We start from the raw sequence: 26590 nt of genomic DNA on the forward strand, positions 1-26590 counted from the left end.
CTCCTTTGTCAACCGACCTCATTGCATTCAACACATTGGAGTTGTGTATTTTCATTCTTTCTAATAGAATTTTGTCATGACTAAATAAAAATTTACAACTTTCTCATTCATTAAAAACAATTAAATATTACATAGTTACACATAAAGAATTCACAAATTCCCTAAGAATATCCAATAATCTCTTTCACCTCTATATATACAACCATTTAAGCATGAAGACTTTGTTTACCTCTCATGATGGATAAAACATTGCAATGTTTGAAGGGCCTCTCTTTCTTCTTCTTGTATATATCAATTTTCTTGTTTCAATTATATGTTTCACCTACACATGGAGATGATGCAGGTATTATTTTCACCCTTACATATATCCATTTCAAGAAAATACCTACTAATCTTCCATAATATCTTTAATTCCATCGGTTTTCTCCAAAAATAGATAATAGTTAACCACTCACGTACCCTTATTTACACAAAAGATGATGATAAAATCGATTGGTTATAGATCTATGTATATGATATATACTAATGGAATTTTGAATATTATCTTCCTAAAGATGATGATAAAATCGATTGGGTATAGATTATGTATATGATATATACTAATGGAGTTTTGAATATTATCTTCCTAGATTCTCAACATACATAATATTAATAGTAGAAAATCAACCTTAACATTTTATAAATTAAATTACAAAAGAATTTACGAGAAAAGTAAGAACACTATGTTATCGGAGTAAATAATACGAAAGGTTCAATTAAAATGGAATACAAAATTAATATGGATGTGTAAATAATTAAATATATTTTTAGAGAGTGTAGTGGCTGAGTTTATATGTATTGAGGGTGGGTCATTCGACCCACTTTTATATATATATATAACAAGTTGTATATAATTTTTTATTGTGACCCACCTCAAAAAAATGTGTGAGCTATCTTAATATTTTTAACCAAACAATATATATATATATATATATATATATATATATATATATATATATATATATATATATATATATATATATATATGTATATTGTTTTATGTTTTAATAGCCCAATATTTTTAAGGTATAATCTGATTCGAATCCGTAATAATATTTTTTTTTAGTATTTTTCTTTTTTTTATTGGTTTCTTTAATAAGTGAATTATGTGGTTTTACGTTCTACACTCGCCACAGGTGAGTGTTAATGATTTTTTACAATGTTTCATATACCATGTGTTGTTATGTAACAAATGATTGTAACATTCAAGAATTATAATCAAATACTTGACTACAACATGTAAATTATAATGTTTTTCGTAAAGAAAATACAAATACTACTTTATATTTTTCTTTAAAAAATAGATTATCTTAAATTGAAAAAATGTAAAATTTATCAAAATATTACAAATTTGTTATTTGCAGGATGTGTATTGAACTTCACATCACTACCCTATCAACCAAACGGAGACTGCATAAACCCTGAACTGCAACTAAAAATCAAAGCATGGGGAATTCTCTCAACAACCCTTTGTTGCCAATCCCCTCTAACCCTAATCTCAAAATCCCTCGCTCGATTATCTTCCAATTCAGCAAACCCCTCAATTTTCCCCGATTCCAATCAATGGTCACACTGTAACAACCCATCAATCTTCAAAACCCAACAGGAATCCGTCAATTTCGATGACTGTAACTTCAAAAATTTCTTCAAAGAAGCGATGCATTGTTCGGGGGTTTCCATCGCCGATCTCAAGAAGGATCAGAGCTTCAATGATGCGGCTGCAACCTGCGGTCAATTTGAGCAATCGACAGCTTCGTTTGCTGAGATCTGTAGGAATTGCAGTCGTGAAGTGTTGAAGGCGAGGGATTCGTTGTCGAGGAATTTGGGAGTGAGCGCGAATCAAACGGAGATCGAAATTTGTGGAGTTGCTGTTGTCACTGCTCTTGCTTCCGAGAGATGGAATGAGAGCTCGTTAGCTGCTGTTGATGATTTCTATGGGTGTTTGCGTGTATTGGATGTTCATGGTAACAATTTCTTCATAGCTTCTTCTACGCAGATTATCAATACTCAAAAATTCAAAATTATCTGTTAATTTAATAATCGATTTCTATGCTTTTAAAACAATGGGTATAATTTTGATTGTTTAACTATTCTGATAATCAGTTTTTGGCTTTAATATAATTAGATTATTCAAGGAAAATGACTATATTTCAATTGGGAAAAGGAATCTTTGAATTACAACAACAAATTTACTTAATTTATTGATAAACAATATGAAAGTATTATTATAGTCGATAAAAAAAAGTTTATAAATTTAAATTAGGCCAAAGTTCCTTAAAATTATCAAAATCTGTCAAACATTCAAACAACTAACGATTTTGGATTTCTTTTCTTGTCTTCTTTTTGTCACAGATCCAGGCTACATCAAACTCAAACGTAAGTCACTTGGGTTTTCACTAAAAAGTAACCAAGTTTCACATATTGTCAAATTAGTACCTCAAACATTTTATTTTCTTGTACATTAAATAATAATCACATCATATGTCTAATCAATCCCACATCAAAAAAAAAAAAATACAATATTTTACTAGAGTAAATTACAATATTTTACTAGAGTAAGTTACTGAAATGGTCTCTATGATTTGTTCAAAATTACACGTTTGGTCCTTAACTTTTTTTTTACACTCAGATCGTTCTTGTGGTTTCATTTTGTTGCGTTTTTCGTCCTATAAATACATAAAGTTAGGGACCAAACGTGCAATTTTGATCAAACCATATGGATGAAAAATGCAACAAAATCAAACAACAGGGACGATCTGAGTGCAAAAAAAAAAAAGTTAGGGACCAAACCATAGGGACGATTTCAATAATTTACTCATTTTACTATCATTCAAATAACTTTTTTTTATTATTTTCTCAGATTCGATTTTCCAGACATTATTAGGCATAATTCTTGCTAGCATGGGTCTAACACTTGTTATCATGCTTGTAAAATACGTAACACGAAAAAAACAAGAAAACAAATCCTCTCAATTCCACACAAAAGAAATCCCAACGACATGGTCGGGATTATACCGATTCTCAAAAGCTGAAATAGACCACGCGATAAATTATTCAGAGGAAAAAAAGTGTCTTGGTAGGGGAAGTGCGGGTGAAGTTTATAAGGGGATTTTGCCAAGTGGACAAGCGGTTGCTGTTAAACAAATAAGTAATGGGAATAATTCGGATTCTTTTACACGAGAAGTTGAAGGACTTTCTAGGATTCGACACCCGAATCTTGTGTGTTTGTTTGGTTGTTGTATTGAAGATGGGGAACAGTATTTGGTTTATGAGTATTGTCCTGAGGGAAATCTTGCGCATCATCTTTTGAGTAAGGATTTTTTTTTAATAATGTTTAAAAAGTATGGATACTGATAATAAGACACTTCTTAGACATACAGTTGATATTTTTATGAAAAGTCAGCCTACAATTAACTACTTATAATTATATTTTTCGAAAAAACAGAGTAATTTCAATCAATGAAAGTATTTCAGAAATTAATTATGGAGTATATGTTAAAAGTGAATGCTTTTTTAGCCGATTCAAAAAGTATTTGAAAAAAAAAATGACAAAAAGTGGAAAGGTTAGGTCATCACGTGACCATCTTTTGAACATTATTACAAACCATAGCCTTTTTTGCAAAAACAAAATAAAATAAAAAACAAATTGCGAAATAATTTTTTTTGTAAATTTGCTTAATGAGTGGCTCTCACCAAAAAATTAAAATTTTCGGATAAAGATAATGTTATTGCTGTATGTAAAGTTTTCAAATATTTAAATGAATTTTGTTTCGAGTAGGTGTTGTATGAACAAAGAATGTTTCTTTTTTGGACTTAATGAGCGAGAATAAATGATTATTTTATCTTTCTGAATCAAAATCCTATTTTGTGTAACAAATTAAACCTAAGTGGGCTAATCTATACTTACTTCCATATTTAAATTTTTTATAGGAAGGGATAGTGTTCTACCATGGGAAAAAAGAGTCAAGATTCTAAGAGATTGTGCACTTGCAATACGATTTCTCCACCATTACATAGACGGATGCATTGTTCATAGAGACATTAAAGTAATCTAATTCTCATACTTAGTTTTTTTTTTTTTTTTTCATTTAGGAAACCTAACTTATATATTCATTAAACAATCAAAATTTATAAAACACTCAAAACATATAATTTTTTTCTTTGTAGCTTACAAATATTCTTCTTACGGAGAATTTAGAACCGAAGCTTTCAGATTTTGGATTAGCAAAAGTTTTGGGGATGGAAGAAAGCAAAGTTTTTACAGATGTTAGGGGTACAATTGGGTATATGGATCCCGAATATATGAGCAATGCTAAATTAACATGTGCTAGTGATATTTATAGTTTTGGTATTGTGGCCCTTCAACTTCTTTCGGGTCAAAAAGTTATTGAACTTGATCTTGAAGCAAGAGACCAACTTACAAGAAAGGTAGTGACACTATGGTTTATTTGTTTTCGATAAAGATTCTAAAAAATGTCACAATGAAGATTATTGATATAAGAAAAAATTGAAAGTAGGATAATAGGATAATGAACAAATAAACGAAAGTACATTGAAAAATATTTCAAATTATATTACATTGTTATTATTTAATTTTTATTTTTTTAAAAGGCAAAAGATGTGAGTTTGGGAAGACGCCCGTTGACTGATATTGAAGATCCTAGATTAAATGGGAATCTAAACACGGTGGATTTTGAAGCCATACTACAAATCGCGGTTTTATGTGTTGCTAAATCAAGTAAAGGTAGGCCAACGATAGATATTGTGTTCGGGGAAATGGATAAAGCATGGCAAAACACAGCCGCCGATATTGTAAGCAATACCATTTTTGGTTTTTTTTTAATAATAATAATATTAGTATAGTTTTATAACAATATTAGTATCATTACTATCATTTTTTATAAGAATGTGACAATGTGTAAGTGAGATAAGATATCAAGTATCACCTTTAGGAGCATTGTCATGTATTTGTCCCATGCAAGAAAAATCAATATTCTTTCATTGATTTGTTTGACAAATTTATATAAAAGTCTCAAAGAAAATTATATAAAAAAATATTATACTATGAAGGGATGTTATGCACTTTAACCACTAGTACTTTATTTTTAATTTTTTTTCCATAAAAATCTCAAAGAAATTGCAAAAAACCATTATATTACAATTAGGATGTTTTGCAATTTAACCGGTAATACTTTAGTTTTTTTCTCAATCAAACCGTAAAAGTCTCGATCATTTTTCCGAACTAACCATTTTAAACTGTAATATCATGTTTCACAGTAATTTTATTATATTGTGATTTTGTTATGTTATGTTTCACTAGTATTTTTCCAGATTAACCATTTTGATATGTTTATTAAAGATCAAAATGGTTAATCTAAAAAAATGTTTGATTGCAAAAAATTACACAATAAATTATTAAACCGCAAAATTGTCCGAAATATAGGTTTTTCTGTAATTTGTCATATTTTGCTTATTATCATTTTTATTTATTCAATTACACTATAAAGCAAGTGAAAATTTTCATTGCTATAAGTAGGTAGACTTTTTTTAACTATTATGCCCTAACACCATTTTTTTTCAAGTACAACACTATAATTTGATAGATTTTTTTAATTACAATGCATTAATAAGAAAAAATTAACCATTTTCGTTTAATGTAGCGAGCAAAGAGGGAGATGAAGACGTTCACAACAATAAAATCGTTGGATGTGCAAGTGATTCCACTTTGACGAGGAGAAGTGAAGCTTGAAAGCCAAAATCAAGATTGTTTTCTATAAGTATATTTACAAGACAAAGTACTCTAAGATGGTGATTAGGAATAAGTTTTTCTTATGTACATAATGAGGTTGCTATGATTCCAAATGGTGTTTTATAACATGGATTGAGATAAACACAATGTATATTTAGGTGATATTTTTGTTTTTATGTAAACTATGAGTGTTTTTTCTTTTTTTTACTTCTATGTAAAAAAACATCTAAATAAAGAAAGAGAAATGAGGCTTATTTAGTTTTTACTTCCATTTCATCAAGCGTATTGTGATTTTCTTGAATACTTTAAAGCAATCATTTAAAGAATTAGACCTAAAGATTGTTATCCTCTTACATGAAACACTTAAACTAGTTACACCAATGGAACACACTCTTAAACGCATAAAACCATTACATTCAAATTTAAATGATAAAATCATTTCGTTCATAACCAAAATCATAGGAAAAAAGGCACCAACTTCAATTTCAAATCTAGCAAACATTACTTCAAGACAAAAGAAATATTAAAGAGAAGGCAAATTCCATCTTCAATTTCACATGCACATCTTGTATTATACAAAGGACATTAAGTTCACCCTCTTTTCACCATAACATCATTACAAAAACTTAGCTAATAAACATTGCTAAAATTGAACACAAAAAGAGGGAAAAAAATTTCTTGCAAATATTCACCATTTTCCAAAGCCCCTACATCAAGACATCATTTGCAAAATTTTCTTCAACATCAAAAGATCCACTTCCCAAATTTCACTTTCTTTTTTCACATGGTTTTAGAGGAAGATCTTGTGGTTATATCTTGTTGTAATTCGTCTTCTAAGAATAGAGGAATCATCAAAAACATTCTATTTTCCTTTTGTTGTTTTCATGTTTGAAATGCCCTAAGCTTTACATGGAACAATTTAGTTAGAATGCAAGTAATAGAAGAAATAGCAATGTTGTAATAGAAAGAAATTTAAGGTAAGATAATATATTGCTATATTTTTTTTAGACTTAAAAAGACATTTTTTTTAGTATTAGGTTGTTCTTTATGCATTAAGCCAAAAAGAAACAATCATATATACATGTCTCAAGTATGTCCATTAAGTCAAAAATGGAAAAAGTACCTAAGGGGTAAGATTGTCATTTTGCTTGATTTGGGTACCCTTTGAAACTACATTGTCTTTTGTGTTATGCATTCTCAAGGCATGAGCAAACATCCGTTTTGCAGCCCCAATATGTTCCTCTTTTAGATTTTCACATTTTCTTGCACTTGAAAGGGTATTTTCGGTATTTTGTTGAGGCACCTTCTTATTCGCATATATCTTAGTTTGACTTTGACTGTTTGACTTCGGACGAGTTTGTAATTGCAAGCTTGGACCAACGGTTTGACTTTGACCACCCTTTTGACTTTTCAACCCTTCTTGATTAGATTGTTTGACTTTTTGACCAAGTGCATGTGCGATCATACGTCGAGCAACAATCGGATTATTTCGAGGCCGATTTTTATCAAGTGATGCCACGTCATCATCTTCTGTTGAGAAGATACGGTTTCGGGCTGCCAGGTAAGCTGCCTCTCTGTCCTCTAGAGATACATGAGCTAAAGATAAAGTTTCCACTTTTGTCCCTGAGAGAATAAGAATAATCAATTTGATACTTCTATAGACATATGAAAGTTGCAGGAGTAGAGTGGATTGAACAATCTTTTTAAAGATATTTTATGTGATGACGTTGACAAGGGCATTTTAGTCTTTTTCACAAACAATAGATTGAGAACAATTTTCAATCCCAACTTTGTGGAATACAAAAAGGTGCAACTTTGTCTTGTAGTTGCAATTTTTGTTTCATTGATATCAGTTTCAGTCCAATGCATGTCAAACACACTACAAGACTGTCTGTTTGGGAAGAAATAATAAAAATAAAATAAAATAAAAATACCGGGAGAACCATCTTCTCGTCTTGATAAGAGTTGTGATGTAATTGGAGATTGGTATTCATCATGCTCCCATAACATATCTGAAACAAGAATGGAAGGCCTGCCATTTAAGCAGAGGGCATTTTAGTCTTTTGCACAGACGAGAGATCTAGAGGGTATTTTAAGAGAGAATAATGTGAAAAGTCTCTCATCATAATCTTAAATTTGTGTTTATTGGTTACAATGACAAATGACATGACACTACTCAACATGCTTTGAAAAGCTACTTTAAATGATCAGGATGAGGGTATTTTAGTCTTTTGCACAAACAGGCAATCTAGAACAAGTACAAGTCCATGTCACACCTTCTTCTACCTCAGATAGTTTACTATAAAGATGAGTAGGACATTCACATCTTTTTAACTCCCACAATGTCATGACTATTTACAAATTTGCCCTCGGTTAATTTTGGGAATAATACAGAACATTCACTATATTTTGGTTAAAGTGGTCAAAATAAAAAAAAAATTGTTAAAAATTAGTGTTGTAGAGTGTAGACATACATTGATGTGTCCTCACAACGCTTTAAAACAAGATGTCTTTCATCTCCTTCACCTATAGATTGGTGAGAAAATCTTGCAACAAAAAAAATGAGGTTTTTTTAACATGATAAGCACAAAATGTAACATTTTAAGAAGTGATAACAATAAATTATATAAAATAATGAAAAGAAATATACCCAAAAATATCAGCAAGGCGATGTAGGAGAAGACGATTGTAGGGATTCATTGGCTGCAACTCTAGCTCTTCATCTAAGCTGCAATACATCGACAAATTGTGAAAATAAATCTTTTTATTTATTAGGATGAAGTTTAGAATGATGTAAAATTACTCAAAAGGGTAAAATGCAAGAAAAAACCTTGACTCATATCACAATTACATGGCTTTTATTTAGTTTTAACCAACAGAATTTGTAATCAAACATTGAAAAAATAAGATTTTGTTAAGTTAAATTATGTTGGAATGATCTTTTGAGAAAAGGAAAATGTAGGGAAACAATAAGTAAAAGAGGAAAAAAGAATTTGAATTGAAAAGTCTTGACATTTGCCAATTTGAAGTGTATTTCAAGGAGATTTGAGTTTTACTATTTAAAAAGAAGCAAACAAACCTCGTATCATCTTGAAGGAAATCAACTAGCATATCTTCCATTGATAGAACAAGGTGCTTGCAAGGAAGATTGTCTTTTACTAGAAAAGCTAATTCTTCAACCTGCACTTTTTATTATGTAGTTCAAGCAGACAAACATATCAGAACAACAGGTTTTGAGTTTTAAAATATGTAATAATTAGATCAAATTTTACTAATGTTATGTAACAAAAATAGAAAAGTAATGTGAAGAAGAAAGCTTCATCGATGGGTTCTAACTAAAATATCGCACACCCTAATTGGTTTGGGTTTCATGTAGATATTAATCCTCATACGGATATCCTTGAAATCCAGGTAATTAAAGTTTCCTCTTGCCATTTTAGACTACTCAAACGCATATTTGAAAGTTGCTTAATCGTGCATACGTTCATGAATCATAATTCACATCCTTAAGAAAAGAATTATGAAGTTTTCATACGTGGCGTAGTATAAAGGAATGCAATTCAATGAGCAAAAGGAAAGATTCCAGTTGAATATTCAATATACACTCCCCTGCAAACTACAGCATAGAATATTAACATATCGGAAGGATTAGCATCAGCATCTACAAGGGATAAACATAAACAAGAACGCTTTACCATTGAGAATTGGGTGAGACTCATGTTGGAAGCAACAAACAGGAATTCCCTTCACGATTTCTGAAACCCTAGATTTGTATAATCGAATTTCTGCGATTTTTGGTTTGGGGTTTTTTCTGGGTTGCGTATTGATTGACTGATTTGTGCAAGAGGATTTTTGTTCAACTTGGCATGTTGGGATTTGGCGATTTCTATTCGGGTCTTTTCACGTGGGCAGAAATTGTTGACCCGTGGTTTCAAATTGGGCCTACGAGTTTTTCGTCATAAATTGGCCCGATGCTTATTTGGTATAAGAACTATAAATATATATATATTTTCTTTCTCTCAAAATAATAATTTACTTTTAAAAATAAATAGTAGAATATCTTTTTTTATTAGTTTAATTATTATAAATTATATGCAACAACAGATTATCATTTAAATAAATTAATGGTGATTAATGTTTCCTAATTTATATGTTTTTTTGCATGTGAGATAGTGGTATTGTAGTTAATATTACCGTTGTGAATCTCTATTTTAATAAATAAAAAAAAAATAAGTTTAATCTCCTGTTGATAAATGTTATATAATTAGAGCTTCTCATTAATGTTATATATCACCAATTATACCATTTATCAATCTATTAATTATCCAGTTTAAATTTTAAAATTTAAATTTCCACTATAATTACACTAATTAATAATTGATTATCCATTTTAAATTTTAAAATTTTCACTCTAATTATATTAAATTCATAACATTAGATTGAAAAATAAAATAAAATTAATACAGATTATATGGTGATATAACTTCAAGTATTTATTTAAATCAACAATTATAATTTTATATAACAAAAAATTATATGGTGATATAACTTCAACTATTTATTTAAATCAACAATTATAATTTTATATAACAAAAAATATCTCTTAAGTAATAATTTATTTAAAATGATTGATTAATAATTTTAATTTCTTAAAATGAAAATTGAATTAATTTTATACCGTGTTTCTCACGGGTTATAAACTAGTGCATAATATAGAACTACAAAGCATAAATGACGAATTTAATCCCTCGTATTTGAATGATCTATCACTTGTAACCCTTTTATTTTGTAAAATTATGTTTTCAATCCCTTATTTTTTTAAAATATCACTTTTAACCCTTTTATTTTTAAAATTATATATATATATATATATATATATATATATATATATATATATATATATATATATATATATATATATATATATATATATATAACAAAGCTACCATTCTATGCTATACTTTGCTAATACGCAAAAAAAAGCAAGTAAAAACCTATGGCAAAACACAGTCTCAAATACTAGTTAAAAAACATTTTCCACAACTAAAATGGTAGCTTTGTTATTATTTATCTTGCATTTTTAGAATATTTATAGTCGTTTCTAAGTCGGTAAAAACTCACATAAACCCAAGAAAAATCGTAAATAAATATATTTCCTAGTTTTTAATTACATAAAAAAACTATGTTACTAGTATATTACAACTTTCATACCATTCCATAATGGAATAACAAAAACCAATCAACATAAAAGAAATCACATTCCTTTAAACTTTCTTCAACTTTCAAGTTTCAACCCTACTAAAACCACAACTTTTCTTTAACCCCCTCAACTTCATATCCCTCCAAACACCTTCCACATTCAACCATTTACCAAATTCAGCATAAATCATACTCAACAACACATAATTAGCAGCATCATCACTTCCCAATTCTATAAACCAACTCAACATATTTTCAGCAACATCTAATCTTCCATGAATCCTACAATTTGAAACCAAAGAACTCATTATTTTCACACTCGGTTTCATACCCATTTTTCTCATCACCTCACTAGCCTTTTCCACCTTTCCTGATCTTCCAAGAAGATCAATATAACAAGCATAATGCTCCAAATTCATCAACTTTCCATCATTTTTCACTTCTGAAAAAATTCTATCTCCTTCTTCAACTAAACCAGAGTGATTACAAGCCGATAAAACAGAAACCAATGTGATGGAATCATGTTCTATTCCCTTTTCTTTCGTTTCTTTAAAGATTTCCAAAGCTTTTTCACCATAGCCATGGATGCCATACGTGTTTATGATCACACTCCATGAAACATGATCTGGGGTTGGTGTTTCTTGAAAAACTTTTAATGAATCTTTAAGGGACCCGCATTTTGAGTACATGTTGATTAGGGAATTTGTAATGGAGATGTTGGAATCGAAACCGGTTTTGATTATGTATCCATGGATTCCGATTCCGGAGGTTATTGATGGAATGTTAGTACAGGCGTTGAGTATTCCCAATAAGGTTATGGAATTCGGATGGAATTTTTCTTTTTGCATTTTGTTGAAAAGTGATATTGAGTTTTTGGCAGTTTGTTTATGATGAGAGTAGGCTGAGATGATGGAAGTCCAAAGTATTACATCTCTTTGTGTTGACTTTTCAAAGATTAGGTCAATGAGAGGTAATGAAGAAGTGTGAGATGAATAGAGGTGAATTAGAGATGATGAAATACGGATATCTGAATTGAATCCATGGCGAAAAGCATACCCATGAATGCTTTTAATGGTGTTTAAGGTTAACTCAAGAGAAATGTGCAGAATAGAAATTAGTGTAACGATGTTAGGTTTAATTCCTTTGATTTGCATTTTTCGAAAAGAGTCAATTGCCATGTTGGAATCATGGATTCCAACGTAGCCCTGAATCATTGAAGTCCAGGAGACTTCGTTTTTGTCATCCATTGAATCAAAAACATGAAAAGCCATTCTTGAATTACCTGATCTCCAATACAAGTCTAGTAGAGCTGTTGATAGGAACACAGAGTTTTCAATTCTCTCATCAACAATGGAAAGAGTATGGATCATTTTACCTGATTTTGTACATTGACGCTGAACACAAACAGAAAGAACACTAGCAATCAGCTCTGGTTTTGCTACAAATCCACATTCGTACATTCTCTTAAACATCTGTAAAGATTCGAGGCAATTCCCGTTTTGAGTGTAGCAGTTTATCATGGAGTTCCAGGAGATAGAGTCTCTTTGAGGCATTTCGTCGAACAGTTTACGTGCAGAGTTGATGTCGTGGTATTTAGCGTAAAAAGAGATGATTGAATTTGAAATGACGGATTCTGAATTAAATCCCAGTTTGAGGGAGTGAGAATGAAGCTGAAGGCCAAAGACATGGTGGGTTTGGGATAGCGAACAGGCTTTTATAACTGAAGGAATAATGGGCGTGAATGTGTTTACATGGAGATGTAGTTGGTTTTTGTAGAGATGAAGAGCTTCAACATGCAGTCCTTGCAAGATCAAATCTTTGATCTTTCTTATAAGTTTCGTATCTTGTTGTGAAGTTGGAATGGAGTTGAATCTTCTAACAAGAATATTCATCGTTTGAAAGAAATCCAATGCAACATTTTTCCACCGCTATTTTTAGGTCATTCAATACAAAACGAAGAGTTGAACATTTGATCTGAACTTTTTTTCTCCAGGGTTTCTTTGGGGATTTTCATGCCAACTTGTAAGAAATGGTAAAGATGTTCCACAATTAATTGTAAAAAAAACGACTAAATGTATTTTGATACAAAATAATTTAAAAGAAATCTTTTATAATCAAATTATTTTACCATAAATCATCAATAATAAGAGTGGAGACATTTATATTATTTTCTCTAATATATATATTTTTTTCTTTTCTCTCAAATTAAACATTCTTGTTTCATTTTCATGATCAACAAATATATTTGATTAAATCTAACAACTATAAGCAAGCCTATAGCAGTAAAATTTAATGTAGTCAACATAAAAGATAGTGTTTAAGGTGGGATTTGAGGTTTACGAAAGTTCATCAATTGCAAATGTGAGGTCTCATTTTTATAGTACTTTGCTAACAAGTTAATCAACATCTGGATTGGTATTACGATCTGAACAAATCTATTTTACTTGTCACATAATGCTTACTGGGGTTGGGTGGAGCGGTCCAGTTAGGAGGATTTCTAAAAATCAACCATTAGTGTTTGGAAAACCTAATGGATTTGTTAGGTTAGACCATATATTTTAGTACTCATGACTCCACCCTTTGAGCGGGTTCAAAATGGTGGTGGTCCGCGGTTTCATTAACATGTTCAACTTTTTCTCTACCAACTTATATACTTTGCTTCAATACTTGTACATAGGGATGTAAAGGAACACGAACGATGATGCCGTACGTTTAAGTCATCCGAACAAACATGAACAGATAGATAATCAAGTTTTCTTGTTTATATCTGTTCGTTTATGTTCGTGAACATGTTATACGAACATAAATGCACATAGACAAACATATACTATAGTAATGTAATAAAACATAAATGAACATATATAAGTATAAAAGAAACTTAAATGAACGAACATAAACGGATGTTCACGATTCAGTTAACATAACTAAATGAACAAGAATATTGTTCATGTTTATTTATTTAATTAAATGAATGAGAAGGTTGCCCACCACTCCCTCGCTAAGGCCCTTTCTATTTTCTTTCAGTTTGTATTCATATTCATTCATTTATTAAATAAAAAAACATAAACAAAGTTTTCACTAAACGGTTCATGAGTTTTCCTTGAATGTTTCAGTTAGTTTACAGTCTTACTTGTACATTAAATAGTTGGTTAAGAAAAATGGATTTCTTGTGTTGTGGCCTTTTGGGTTGAAAAGATGAAAGTTACAGAAAAAGATGAAAGTGACATGAAAGATAAAACGTTCATTTGAAACCTATGTGGCAAGTGGGCTAGGACTAATGAAGATTGTAAGAGAAAACATAAAACCAAAAATAATGACTAAACTTGTCTATTGGTGTATAAGCTAAGGACTAATTATGTAACTCTGTAACATGTAAAAACGGACATATACAAAAACCCCAAACGTATTAATAGACCAATACAATCGAGACTCGAGAGATTGCAGAGCACCCTCTATTTGTTCCCTGTAATTCTCCTTCCAAATCGGTAAATTCTCCGCTCTTCCTCTCTGTCTTTTGGGGTTCGTACAATTTCTATTCAATCCAATGTACTACGGTGGGTTTCTTTCCCAAATTTCTGATCGATTTCATACTTTATTAATTTCTTTCACTTCTGTTCTCACTCCATTTTAGGGAATTTCATGTTCGAACGATTGAACTGATATTAATATTATAACAAAGGTGAAAAGGATCATATTGATTTCAATGAAAGACAATGGCGTCAAGATTTGTAAGCACCATCTCTCTATATCTCGATTCCTACATGCACAAACTGATAATTATGTTAATTTTATGAATTTTGAATTTCAATCAACAAAAAATCATTTGCCTAATTTTATTGACGTTGATAATTTACTGTATGTTTCTCATATACATGAAAAACAGGAAATCTTTCACTTTTGAGGCTAAAATCTAAATGGCTAAATCTTAATCCTTTGATAATTGATCCGATATTTATTTTTGGGAGAAACTTGATAATTACTTGCATTACACATCCTAAAATCATGTTGGCGATAAAGTTTTTATTAGAAACGGATAAGAATTTAGTTCTTAACATTTGAAGGATCAACAACCAAAAATTTTAATACTGAAAGGAAAACTAAAATCAATGAGAATCCATAAGTGAAATCTCAAGCTCAAGGCTTTATTTTGTGTGACATTGTGAGGGACGTTTAGGGTTTAGGGTTCAAGTTCATACCATTTTCAAAATATGCTGCATTAAGGGTGTCATCTTCTTGATACTTATTGAAACTTTCTGATTAAACAATACTAAAATGATTTTTATTATCTTAGGTGTCATGGCTGAAAAGTCCAAGAAACACAGGAGCATTATATAGCTTCTTTCTACCAGCTGCTTTTCTACTATGCCTAGCCTTATTACTTAGTACTATATTTGTTGGTAAAGATAGTACAGAGGTATTCATGTTATTTTTATCTTTTTACTTTTTAAGACGGATGAAAAAGACATTCATGTCTTTTACACACACGAAAGATCGAGAGAAAGTCACTGTCCCACTTAGGTAGGACCGAAAATTATCAAATTTTGTTGTGTTGGCCTCGGTCCTGGTCCTAGTCCTGGTCTCGGTCCCGGTCCCACACAGTACAAGATTATAATGTTTTGTTTTGTCTTGTCGTGTACTGTTAACTCCTTTGAATAGAATTTGTACTTTGTTTCCTTGTCACCTTCTTTAATGTCAAGTTATCACACATTTAATCGGAAAGTTGGAAGGGAAATTTATGAAACTTGATTTTTTAAATTTTATGTTATGAAATTGAAACATTTTTTTCCCTTCATTTCTATCATTGATGTTTGAATACTTGTCTTGAGATTTGTTGTATATATTAATAAAGTTTGGTGTTTCTATGTAGAGATCGGTTAAATCGGGTATAGACTTTATACGAGGCTCGAGATATCCAAAAACAAGTGAGGTTTGTTTTTCCTTCATATTGAAGTTATTTAGCTAACTTTGAGTAATGCAAACACTAATGCTCAATGTACAACTTTTCAATGCACAATTCTATATTTAAGATTCCTTGCATACATGTACATCTAAAATGTAACTTCTAATACTAGTTTACATTTTGTATTACTGAAGTTTTTTTTTCAGCTTGTATGTAATTTAATTTTATATATTTCTTTCCATTATAAATTGTTTCTCTTATAGTTAATTATCATAGTATATAAAGTTATTATTATTATTATTATTATTATTATTATTATTATTATTATTTAAATTACTACTGTTTTCTTTTAATATAAGCACTTCTGTATAACCACAGGTACATCCACAACAACCAAAGGTACGACCAAACCTATCTCCACAACCGCAACCACCGCCACCTGTGCAACCACCAGAGCAACAACCGCCGCCGTCTCCACAACCACAACCGCCACCACCAGAGCAACAACCGCCTCCGTCTCCACAACCACAGCCGCCTCTGTCTCCACAACAGCCGCTGTCGGCTCCACAATCACAGCAACCGCCACCACCAGAGCAACCGCCGCCACCGTCTCCACAACCACAGCCACCGTCACCACCAGAGCAACAACCGCCACCACCAGAACTGCAACCGGAAACGGAAACGGAAACGGAAACACAACTGCCGCCATCACAATCACCATCACCGGAACCACAACTGCAACCACAAAGACGAACACAGCCATCACCATCACCACCACAACCACCGCAGGGGGACCAGAAACGGCCTCCTGGAAAAGCGGCATTACCTAAAGGACTTGTCGCTAATACTTCCGACCTACAAATGCAACCCCTATGGGGACGACGTAAGGTAATTCAATCTTTTTCCCAAAATTAAAATCATCAAATATAATTAAATTAATAAATAAATATCCATCCTTAATTCCTTATTCTTATCAACAGAAAGTAAATTCTTCAACAAGCTTATTTACTGCTGCCGTTGGTATAAAACAAAAGGAAACAGTAGATAAGATGGTTACCAAGGTAAAAAATTTCTCTTCCTTTCTTTTTTAAAATTATTTTTAATAATCTCTTTCTTCTATATTTTAATGCAGTTTTTATCAAGTAATTTCACTATCATGCTTTTCCATTATGATGGTGTTGTTGATGCATGGAACGATTTACATTGGTCCGATAATGTCATACATGTATCCGCAATTAATCAAACAAAATGGTAAAAACCCTAAATCCTCCATCCATACATCCATACAAACATCCATACATACATTCATACATACATACATACATACATACACAGGTGGTTTGCCAAGCGGTTTTTACATCCGGATATAGTGACTAAATACAATTATATTTTTCTATGGGATGAAGATCTTGGAATTGACAATTTTGACCCTGGCCGGTATGTATTAAAAAAAAAATTGAATATTTTTGTGTGTTAAAAATTGCTATGATTATGTGAGAAAATGTGATTGAATATTGTTTTAGTATTTTGATATTCACAGTTATGTGTCAATTGTGAAAGAGGAAGGGCTTGAAATCTCACAACCAGCACTTGATACAAAGAAATCAGAGGTGCATCATGCGATTACTTCACGATGGAAAAACTCAACACTTCACAGGTTATATAATCTTCTCTCTTTAAATAATTATTACAGGGGCAGTTTTGTAAATAACTAGTTTTTGTTGGTTGTTTAGGAGGGTTAAAACTGGTGGCAACAAAAATGGATGTGATTGGACTAGTCAATATCCTCCTTGCACAGGGTAAATAAAATAAAACTTCACATTTGATACATATATATAGATATAATATTTCTATAAAAGGAAATATTGCTATAAATAGAAAATAGAGATAGATTATGTTATGTGATGATGTTTTATTGAAGGTGGATAGAGTTAATGGCTCCGGTTTTTTCTAGAGCTGCATGGAGATGTATGTGGTATATGATCCAGGTAAAAAATGATAAGGGTATTTACGTCTTTTCCTTTAGTTTTAATTTTTTACACTAAAATAATTTGATTGGTTTATATTTCTCAGAATGACTTGAATCATGCATGGGGACTAGATCTTATGTTTGGTTATTGTGCACAAGTAATTAAACACTTTTCTTCTCTTCTTCTTCTCTTTCTCTTTTTATTTTGAGTAAATTACACGAATGGTCCCTATGGTTTAGGTTAATTTGCACGTTTGGTCCCTAACTTATTTTTTTAACTCGAAAGGTTCCTACTGTTTGTTTTTGTTACGTGCTTGGTCCCTATCTTATTATGCTCTTGATTTTTTTAATTTATTTAAATAAACACACCCCTAATCCCACCCCCTCACCTTACCTCACATACCCCATCATTTTTTCCTTTTTAAATAATAGTCTTTTTAGATAAGACAGGGACCAAACGCGTAACAAAAATAAACAGTAGGGACAAAATGCGTAACAAAAACAAACCATAAGGACTTTCCGAGTTAAAAAAATAAGTTAGGGACCAAACATGCAAATTACCCCAAACCATAGGGACTATTCGTGTAATTTACTCTTTTATTTTTAGACACTTTGTTGATGACGTCAGCATTTTTTTTTTGTAGGGAGATAGAACTAAAAATGTTGGGGTTGTGGATGCTGAATACATAGTTCACTTTGGTTTCCCAACTATCGGGGAAAGTCAAAGCAAGGTCAAATTTAGTCATCATTTTTTATTTTATAAAAATTTGTTAAGATTTTATATTTGTATTCTCTAAAGTTTTTATTAACAAATACAGTTGCTGGAAAACCCTTGTAATTCTTGTGTTACGAATGCTAGAATAGAAGTAAGTTTTTTATTATTATTATGAGTATAAGTGGAATTACTATATGAATACAATTAATATCGAATCATGTAATCCCAACATATTTATTTATTTAGGTGAGAAAGCATTCACATAATGAATACAAGGTATTCAAAAGAAGATGGCAAGCAGCTGTTAAAGAGGATAAAGAATGGGTTGATCCTTATCCCGAATCTTGGAATTATAGCATATAAATTATGTAAAAAATTTATGATCATGATCATTATTTATGTAGCGTGTTTCTTTTGTATATCATGTATCCTAATCAATTTTGATTATTGAAATGCGTATTATGTGGAAAAAAAAACTTGTTAATCGTAATACTTGTTTTGTGAGAATTGTGATTTCTACTTGCATTTTTAGTAAAGGGTTGAATGTATATGTATGAAACCATGTTTTACTTTGTTACCAATTTATGCAATGAAATAGACTTACAAATTTACAAATAACGGTTTAACTTTTTACCAATTTAACTACAAGGTTTCATGGCTTTCGATACCATGGTTGTATCATGTCAACTTAGTAGGGTTCTTGACAACTACACATTATTAAGGGGTTTGGTACTAACATTTATTTCCATTCGGTTCCTACTTGAAAACAATTATTTCAAGTGATATAGAAGCGTTATAAGATGTTGAAACACTAGTTTTGAAATCTTATGTCATAATAATCGTTAAAACATTTGAAAGATTTGAATGTTTTCTTCACATTTGCTCCTTAAAACTTCATATTAAGGTTGAAATAAGAGAGATTACTTTTATCTTTTGGATATTCTATGGATTAACTAATGAGACTTAAACCCAAAACAAGATTTCTTGCGTATGCCCAAGATCCAAGCTAAAACTCCATTCGTTGCTCTCAATATTGAAATTGATGAGCCCAATGACTCAAGCCCATGCTTGAAAATTTGGTATTAATAACCAATATTAACAAAAAATTTAACACGAGAATGATTAATTGCTACATCCTAAATGCACAATGGAAACAATCAAATACCTTAAAATTTCTTTGTTTGTAAGCCTTCTTCAAATGTGTTGATTCCATTTATTGAATCCACATTTGGAGATATAAATTAATTACTAGTTGGTGCTGGGAATTCTTGATTGCTTAAAACAATTTACAAGCTATTACATGCAATAAAAACAATAAACAATTAAAAGAACAATTTACCAATAGAGTGGATCCAATTGAATTTCATAAATTAACCAGCAATCAACTCTAATAGGTTTTTTATGAAATATATTATTGTCATTGAAGATATTTGATATAGAAACTTTGTTTAAAACTATGAACAACTCCGTGAGTATCCATACGAGAAAACACAAGATAACAATAATTTTTAGTTCTTCAATTAATAAATCAATAAAATTTCCTTCATTTTCTTCTTAATAAAATCGACAAACAAATATCACTGAGTTAGCTTAGGGGTATCAGGAGTTGATGGAAAAGATGTCTCTCTACCAAAGGTTGAGGGTTCAAGTCTTGCTGGAGACAATTGATGAGTTTATTAGGTCAATGCGGAAAAAAAAAAAGCTTAACAATTAAGAAGAGGGAATATGCAACATAAAATGATTTATGTCTTTCACTTTGAATGCAACATACTTTGAATAATAAGACTAACATAAACCCTAACAATTTCAAAATTAAGAAAGAAGGTTAAGAGTTTACATACATTTGATTTGTTGTATCAAACAAATCACTCCAATCATTCCTTTGAAGAGTTTGGAAAGCTAGCACAAAAAAGGTTGATGTCTCTAATGGCTCACATCAAAACCCTAAAACTAGAAGACAATTGAAGAGAAAGGATGAGAGGTATAAATTTGGTTCATATACTCCTCGGAAAGATTATCCACAAAATTTGATGCCCAATAGGTCATATTTATAGTTTAGGAAACTTAAGAAAAAAGCAATATTTGAATTATTAAATAATAGACGTAATAACATTTCAAATCATTTCCTTATTGACATCCATGAGGCTTCTGAAAATCTTAGAAGAGCTCCAAAAACCGTCCACCCGAGGATGGTTCTAGAATTGTCTTTTTTGTTCAATTATTTAACAATTACAATTCATCTCTCGTATCTTTAATTAATAATAATTAATCCCGAATTAATTCAAGATTGATAATTAATAAATTCTAATTGATATCATATTAATTTATCAATCATATAAATTAATAAATCAATTTATTAATCACATAATAAATTAACAAACCAATTGTCTGTTTCAAATTAATATATTAATCATATAATATATTAATAAATTTTTTCCTTATAGATTCCAATTATTTTATTAATCATATAATAATCTAATAAATCATTCTCTCCCTACGAATGTCATTTTAATCAACTCCTAGTTATGAAGGTAACCCCAAAAGGACTTTACTTCCAATTACAAGAATATACAAATTTAGGTATGAGCTTAGACACCTTAATCCAACAGTCTACCACTTGGATAAATCTATAAATACAATTGCAAATATAACCTTAAACCAAACAACAAAGTGCACTTTCCAAGCCACTACCGAACTCTGATTCAAATCAAGCGTTGGCTCAAAGATAAGTGGTCAGCTATTCATTCGTTCTATAAGATATCATATGAAGAGAGTCATGGATTAAATGATCAAATTCATGTTCATTTATTTTGTTTATCGATTTCCTAATTTGTGACCAATTTAGACTATAAAATCGAACACATCAATTTAGTCTGGACCAGGCGTCTGGTTTTCAAAATTAACTCAAATCACCGAATGGACCAAAGATATCATTTTTTCTGATAAGGAAAAATGAACGAATAAAATTTGACTACATAACTCCAACCTTTACTCACCAAATCATACATGACACTATGTTTTATAACATCATGTTATTGATGTGTTTTTGCAATACCATTACACAACTCACTTGTAAATTACAACTTATATATATGTAACACCTCAAATTTTAAGACAAATTTTTCATTTTTAGTTCTCCAAATATTACTCATAAATTCATTTCATCACATAAATTGTAAGTTATTATCAAAACAATATCAGAGTATCCCAAAATCCTCAAATCTTCATAAGCCGGCAAATGTGTACAATCATGCATCCGTCTTCCCGGAATCTACAAAAGTACCTGAAACACATTTAAATTAACATTGTAAGCACGAAGCTTAGTGGGTTTCCCAAAATACCACATACACAAATAATTAGCCTCTCATGGCTATATCTTGATAAGGACCCTTCGGTCATGTGTCTCAAGGAAGACCCTCCAGTCTCACGTCTCGGTATGGACCCTCCGGTCATGTGTCTTAGTGAAGACCCTTTGGTCTCACGTATCGGTTTAGACCCTCTGGTCATAACTTAATATATGCATAGAACAATATAACAACATAAGTCACAAAGACAATATGCATAATAACACATATTTCAGTATAAGCAAATAAGACCCTCCGGTCAATAACACGAATAAGACCCTCCGGTCATACATAAATTACCACACAGGTAAGTATAGTGAGAAGACTCACCTGAATCGACGAACCCTGAAACACTACGACACGATCCCTTATCTGCATTGCTCACACCCGCAGATCCACTAATACCATAACCATATAAAATCTTAATTAATAACTCAAAACCCTCAAGTTTGACCCAAGGTCAAACTTAGTCAAAAGTCAACAATCAATAGAAATCAAAGTCAACAAGTCAACTTCAGGCTGAGTACGCCCATCATATTCAGCTCGTACGTATGTCGTACTCACCATCCAGAATCGAGACCCCATACGATGCGCGTACTCAAAGGTACGTCTGACGTACTCAGTCAAAAGTCACTTTTCCATTAGGTGCTTAATCTCTTAATTCCTTTCATCCAACACTTAGAGCTAGTCCCACAACATCATTCTAAGTCATAAAGTTTCCACCTTTATGACTTTCCAAGTCTAGAAAAGGTCTAAAAGCCAAAACCTTAACTTATTTGTGACAACCGTCAATTTCCGATCAAGTCAAACTCAACTGGTCAAACTGGTCAACTCCTCCAACCTGTGTATACTAGAGTTCACTTTATGTAATTATTGTACAACTCATTATTTTAATAAGAAATCGTCACTTGAAAAAAGTTGTATTTTTAGATTTCTTAAACCCTAATTTGGATAAGTGAGATCACAAAGCGATAAAACACTATTACATACCCTTTCGGGGGTATGTAAGACTCTTAAAAAGGTTAAACGGGGTTGCAGACCTTGCATTGCAAAGCTAAGCACTCAAAAAGGTCACAAACTAAGTCACTCTCAATCCCTATTTATCAATCTCAATCTCTCCCAAATCTCTCTCAAATCTCTCCAAGTATATGAAATCTCTCCCAAATCTCTCCAAGTATGTGAAATCTCTCCCAAATCTCTCTCTGTGTGAGAAATCTCTCCAAGTATGTGAAATATCTCCCAAATCTCTCTTTGTGTGAGAAATCTCTCCAAGTATGTGAAATCTCTCCCAAATCTCTCTCTGTGTGAGAAATCTCTCCAAGTATATGAAATCTCTCCCAAATCTCTCTCTGTGTGAGAAATCTCTCCAATTATGTGAAATCTCTCCTAAATCTCTCTCTGTGTGAGAAATCTCTCCAAGTATGTGAAATCTCTCCTAAATCTCTCTCTCTTTCTCTCTCTCTTTGTGAGAAACCTCCCCAAGTATGTGAAATCTCTCTCAACTTCTTATAATCACTCGGGGCATCCCGACCTATAATTTAGTCGAAAACCTCTCGAAAATGGAAGTTTATGCGAAAAACAGCTTTAAGGAGTCGAACCCTCCTGAACCAAGAAGCAGCCGAAGCCGAGCCTCCCTGATCAGCCGAGACCGAACCTCGCAGGAAGCACCGGAACCGAACCTCACATCAGCGGAAACCCTGGGAGCTGAACCGAACTTGTCAGAGCCAATCATGTTAGAGCCGAACCTCACATTCGCTTCCTTCTTCCGAGTTCGGTTCCTCGCCTACGAAAGTACCCAGCCGAACCTCGCTCTTGGTTCTCACCTCCCAGCCGAACCCCTCTCCCAGTTCCCCTCCTCCGACCGAGCCCTCCCTTCGGCTCCCTCCTACTTTCGGTTCCAATCATAAGGGACCGAACCTCCGGCCCTGATCTCGGATTTTCGCATATTTTCCCGGTTTTTGACCATTTTCACGTTTTAAACCCGTTTTTTTGTGATTTTAACGCGGGATTTTCACCCAAACTCGTATTATAAGATAATAAATCGTAAATATTCATATTTTAATTATATTTTGGGGGAAATCATTGCCTAAGAATAAAATCTAGTGGGTAAGATTTATGGATGGAGTGGTGACTTTACCTTAGTGTGTAACACAAGCAACCTCCCACACTCACTCCAAGACCATACCCAGTCACTAGTCCCCCATACCTGGTCAATCAATTTCCTTTTTCCCACCATTATTCCAGCCACACTCTTGATCAAAAGCTGGAAAAATCCTCATCTCCCTTCCTATTTTACTCCTACTCCACCAAAGAGCAAACACCTTTCCCTCTCACTTCTCTCTCTCTAAAATTTCGAGATTCAAGGCTATTCTCCAAGCTTTTCTTCTGCTTTTGGTAAGTATTAACATCCTCTATATTATTATTTCACTTCTTTCTACTCAAATCATGGATATCTTACACAAACATCATCACATTCGTGTTAGATCTTCGAATCTTCAAGGCATCTTCTAAGTGTTCTTGAGTAGAACACTTCTTTTCTTCAACATCCATACACTAAGAAAACACAAGGTGAGTTCATACCCCTATATTTTCATGTCTTTCTCAAGTTTTAGGGGGGGGGGGATACAAGTTAAAACACCAAGAACATAACTAAACTCATCCAACAACTTTCATCATAAAAGTAAAACTCCATTCACGGACTGTTTTGGTCGATTTAAACATTTTAGTTTTCAAAACTGTATTAGATTAAAATAGTTCAGGTTTATACCTTTAAAATGACTACTTGCACATGTCCATACAATTTTTCTACAATTTATGGCGATTTTTACAAAATTGCCTATCATTGTAGCTACGAATCCGGACCAGTCTGTGAATATGGACATTTTCACACAAGTTAGAGACATCTAAAAATCATAATAAAATTTATGAACAAACTAGACACATTTTTTAAACTCCCAGAGTTTACGGATTTAGTTTTTGACTTCGTATGATTTTTATGTGATTTATTCCAAAGTAGTGTAGAAATGTTAAAACACATTAACAACTTACAACTTTCATCACACTTTGTAACATGTTGAGCAAAGTGTTAATCTTTGATGGTTTCATATTTTAGCTGTGTTTTCCGTTGTGGTATAATTATATAAAAGAAAATACTCACTGATTGGTAAGAGTCCTTTGTCATTACAAATAATACAAGATAAGGCATGATAAACAGGGTTATGTTTTTGCTATACATTCGACTCACATAAAATGGGATTCATTTGCTTTACAAACGTTTTTGATAAACTATAATAGGTATAGTTTATGTTACATATACATTACAAATAGTTATTTTAAACTATAATAGGTATAGTTTATGTATCAATTACATTTCAAGCTCATTACCAAAGGTTTTCAGTTCAGTTCATGTAAATTCGTTAATGAATAAATTTGTGAGACATTCGCTTCACGTTACATCCAAAGTAATGAAATCAAAAGTCCTGTAAATTGTAACCAGAGTCTCTTGTAGGGAGAACGTGATAGTTGTGTATAGATCTATATTGGATCTGACAAACCCACACCTGAGCTGCATGCAATAGCTAGACCGGCAGGTCTGTGATGACAAGTGTCACTTAACTTACGGCGTCTGAAGAACGTCGTATTACGAGGTCGTCTAAGTCAGAGTATGGTTATAATAACTCACATGGGGTATTAACGAAACATAAGATTTACGGGTTCTACTTCTAAATTTAACGAGTTTATGTCCATTCAAACTTGCATAAATTTCTTAATTATGGTAAAATACTTACACTTCGGTCTTGACATTTAAGATTACAATGCATTACATAAGGAAAATATTGGATTTTTCTCAAACAAACATCACTTTTACAAGAAGAGAATTTTAGTATCACTTTCAAAAACTTATGAACTCACCAACTTAATTGTTGACACTTTTCAAAACTACTTGTATTCTCAGGGAATAAATAAAACAGGTAATCGACAGCTTTTGAGGATGGAACGCTAAGGCGTCAAACATTTCATTTCTTTTTGTCAACATAATGTAATTGATTTGGAAACATGTAAACATATATTATGATGTAACTTTTTCAATTATATTTATGTTGGTTGTCTATACTTTGAGCACTATTGTAATTGTTGTTATGATACTACACATGAAGTCCTCCACCCCCAGATGTTTCCGCCATCCTTGGTTTGGGGGTGTGACAGATTAGTCCATTAAGATGTCATGACACTTTTATGGAAGGTATAGAAGGATCAAGATCACATTTTTATGGATCATAAATGCTCCATAATGGATAAAGTTTCCAACTTTATCCATTATAATGGTCCAAACCACCAAGATCTAGCCTTTAAGCATCAAATGGGACCAAAAGTGCCTCTTTTTCAACTTAGTCCATTAAGTCCAAGTCTTCAACCTTCAGATCTGAATTAAAATCATGTTTAGATGGATAAAGTTTCCAACTTTATCTATAACATTGTCACAAACTTTAAAGATCTAAACTTTATGCACTAAAATGACCAAAAGCTCGTAACGCCCAAAAGTAGCTAGTTCTAACAAATGCATCATCAAGATTCTAACTTTACACCTTTATAAGAAAGATCAGGGTGAACAAAGTCCATATTTACAAGCTCCAAAGCAACCAAGACTTCTCTAAGAAGTTCCTTCTTCTCCAAC

At 31.8% G+C, this 26590-nt stretch overlaps 4 protein-coding genes across 4 annotated transcripts; 2 read left to right on the forward strand and 2 right to left on the reverse strand.

Moving 5' to 3' along the window:
• The first annotated feature begins 237 nt into the window (after positions 1–237).
• On the forward strand, positions 238–6059 carry LOC145029621 (serine/threonine-protein kinase PBS1-like). Its single transcript, XM_078978116.1, has 8 exons — positions 238–343; positions 1404–2003; positions 2392–2415; positions 2900–3349; positions 3970–4085; positions 4207–4467; positions 4651–4851; positions 5700–6059. The coding sequence occupies exons 1-8, from the start codon at positions 238–240 to the stop codon at positions 5766–5768; spliced, it is 1827 nt and encodes a 608-aa protein (XP_078834242.1). The 3' UTR covers positions 5769–6059.
• Positions 6060–6311: 252 nt separating this feature from the next.
• On the reverse strand, positions 6312–9654 carry LOC145030816 (uncharacterized). Its single transcript, XM_078979238.1, has 7 exons — positions 9484–9654; positions 8868–8968; positions 8439–8516; positions 8263–8334; positions 7723–7820; positions 6912–7411; positions 6312–6691 (listed from the first exon to the last, which is right to left on the reverse strand). The coding sequence occupies exons 1-6, from the start codon at positions 9505–9507 to the stop codon at positions 6912–6914; spliced, it is 873 nt and encodes a 290-aa protein (XP_078835364.1). The 5' UTR covers positions 9508–9654; the 3' UTR covers positions 6312–6691.
• Positions 9655–10912: 1258 nt separating this feature from the next.
• LOC145030817 (PPR superfamily protein) lies at positions 10913–13019 on the reverse strand. Its single transcript, XM_078979239.1, has one exon. It carries the CDS (start codon positions 12877–12879, stop codon positions 11071–11073), a length of 1809 nt encoding a protein of 602 aa, XP_078835365.1. The 5' UTR covers positions 12880–13019; the 3' UTR covers positions 10913–11070.
• A 1382-nt stretch (positions 13020–14401) lies between these two features.
• On the forward strand, positions 14402–19031 carry LOC145028819 (uncharacterized). The gene is made up of 15 exons (XM_078977548.1): positions 14402–14472; positions 14619–14715; positions 15279–15401; positions 15855–15914; positions 16266–16775; positions 16868–16948; positions 17020–17138; positions 17223–17324; positions 17428–17544; positions 17621–17686; positions 17809–17875; positions 17961–18014; positions 18501–18587; positions 18675–18722; positions 18818–19031. Exons 2-15 carry the CDS (start codon positions 14701–14703, stop codon positions 18932–18934), a joined length of 1566 nt encoding a protein of 521 aa, XP_078833674.1. The 5' UTR covers positions 14402–14472; positions 14619–14700; the 3' UTR covers positions 18935–19031.
• The last annotated feature ends 7559 nt before the right edge of the window (positions 19032–26590 follow it).

The sequence above is a fragment of the Lactuca saligna genome, chromosome 2, assembly GCF_052625555.1.
Source record: "Lactuca saligna cultivar CGN05327 chromosome 2, ASM5262555v1, whole genome shotgun sequence".
Taxonomy (NCBI): Eukaryota; Viridiplantae; Streptophyta; class Magnoliopsida; order Asterales; family Asteraceae; genus Lactuca; species Lactuca saligna.

What these genes read in the sequence shown, in the direction of transcription:
- LOC145028819 (XM_078977548.1), top strand. An exon ending in CCCTATGGGGACGACGTAAG is followed by an intron (nt 16,776 to 16,867) that starts GTAATTCAATCT and finishes TCTTATCAACAG; the next exon opens with AAAGTAAATTCTTCAACAAG. An exon ending in TCGGGGAAAGTCAAAGCAAG is followed by an intron (nt 18,588 to 18,674) that starts GTCAAATTTAGT and finishes TAACAAATACAG; the next exon opens with TTGCTGGAAAACCCTTGTAA.
- LOC145030816 (XM_078979238.1), bottom strand. Translation starts at nt 9,507, where the DNA reads ATGAGTCTCACCCAATTCTCAATG. An exon ending in CGCCTTGCTGATATTTTTGG is followed by an intron (nt 8,335 to 8,438) that starts GTATATTTCTTT and finishes TTTTGTTGCAAG; the next exon opens with ATTTTCTCACCAATCTATAG. An exon ending in ACGAGAAGATGGTTCTCCCG is followed by an intron (nt 7,412 to 7,722) that starts GTATTTTTATTT and finishes TTATTCTCTCAG; the next exon opens with GGACAAAAGTGGAAACTTTA.
- LOC145029621 (XM_078978116.1), top strand. Translation starts at nt 238, where the DNA reads ATGGATAAAACATTGCAATGTTTGAAGGGCCTCTCTTTCTTCTTCTTG. An exon ending in GAGACCAACTTACAAGAAAG is followed by an intron (nt 4,468 to 4,650) that starts GTAGTGACACTA and finishes TTTTTTTAAAAG; the next exon opens with GCAAAAGATGTGAGTTTGGG. An exon ending in AAAACACAGCCGCCGATATT is followed by an intron (nt 4,852 to 5,699) that starts GTAAGCAATACC and finishes CGTTTAATGTAG; the next exon opens with CGAGCAAAGAGGGAGATGAA.
- LOC145030817 (XM_078979239.1), bottom strand. Translation starts at nt 12,879, where the DNA reads ATGAATATTCTTGTTAGAAGATTCAACTCCATTCCAACTTCACAACAA.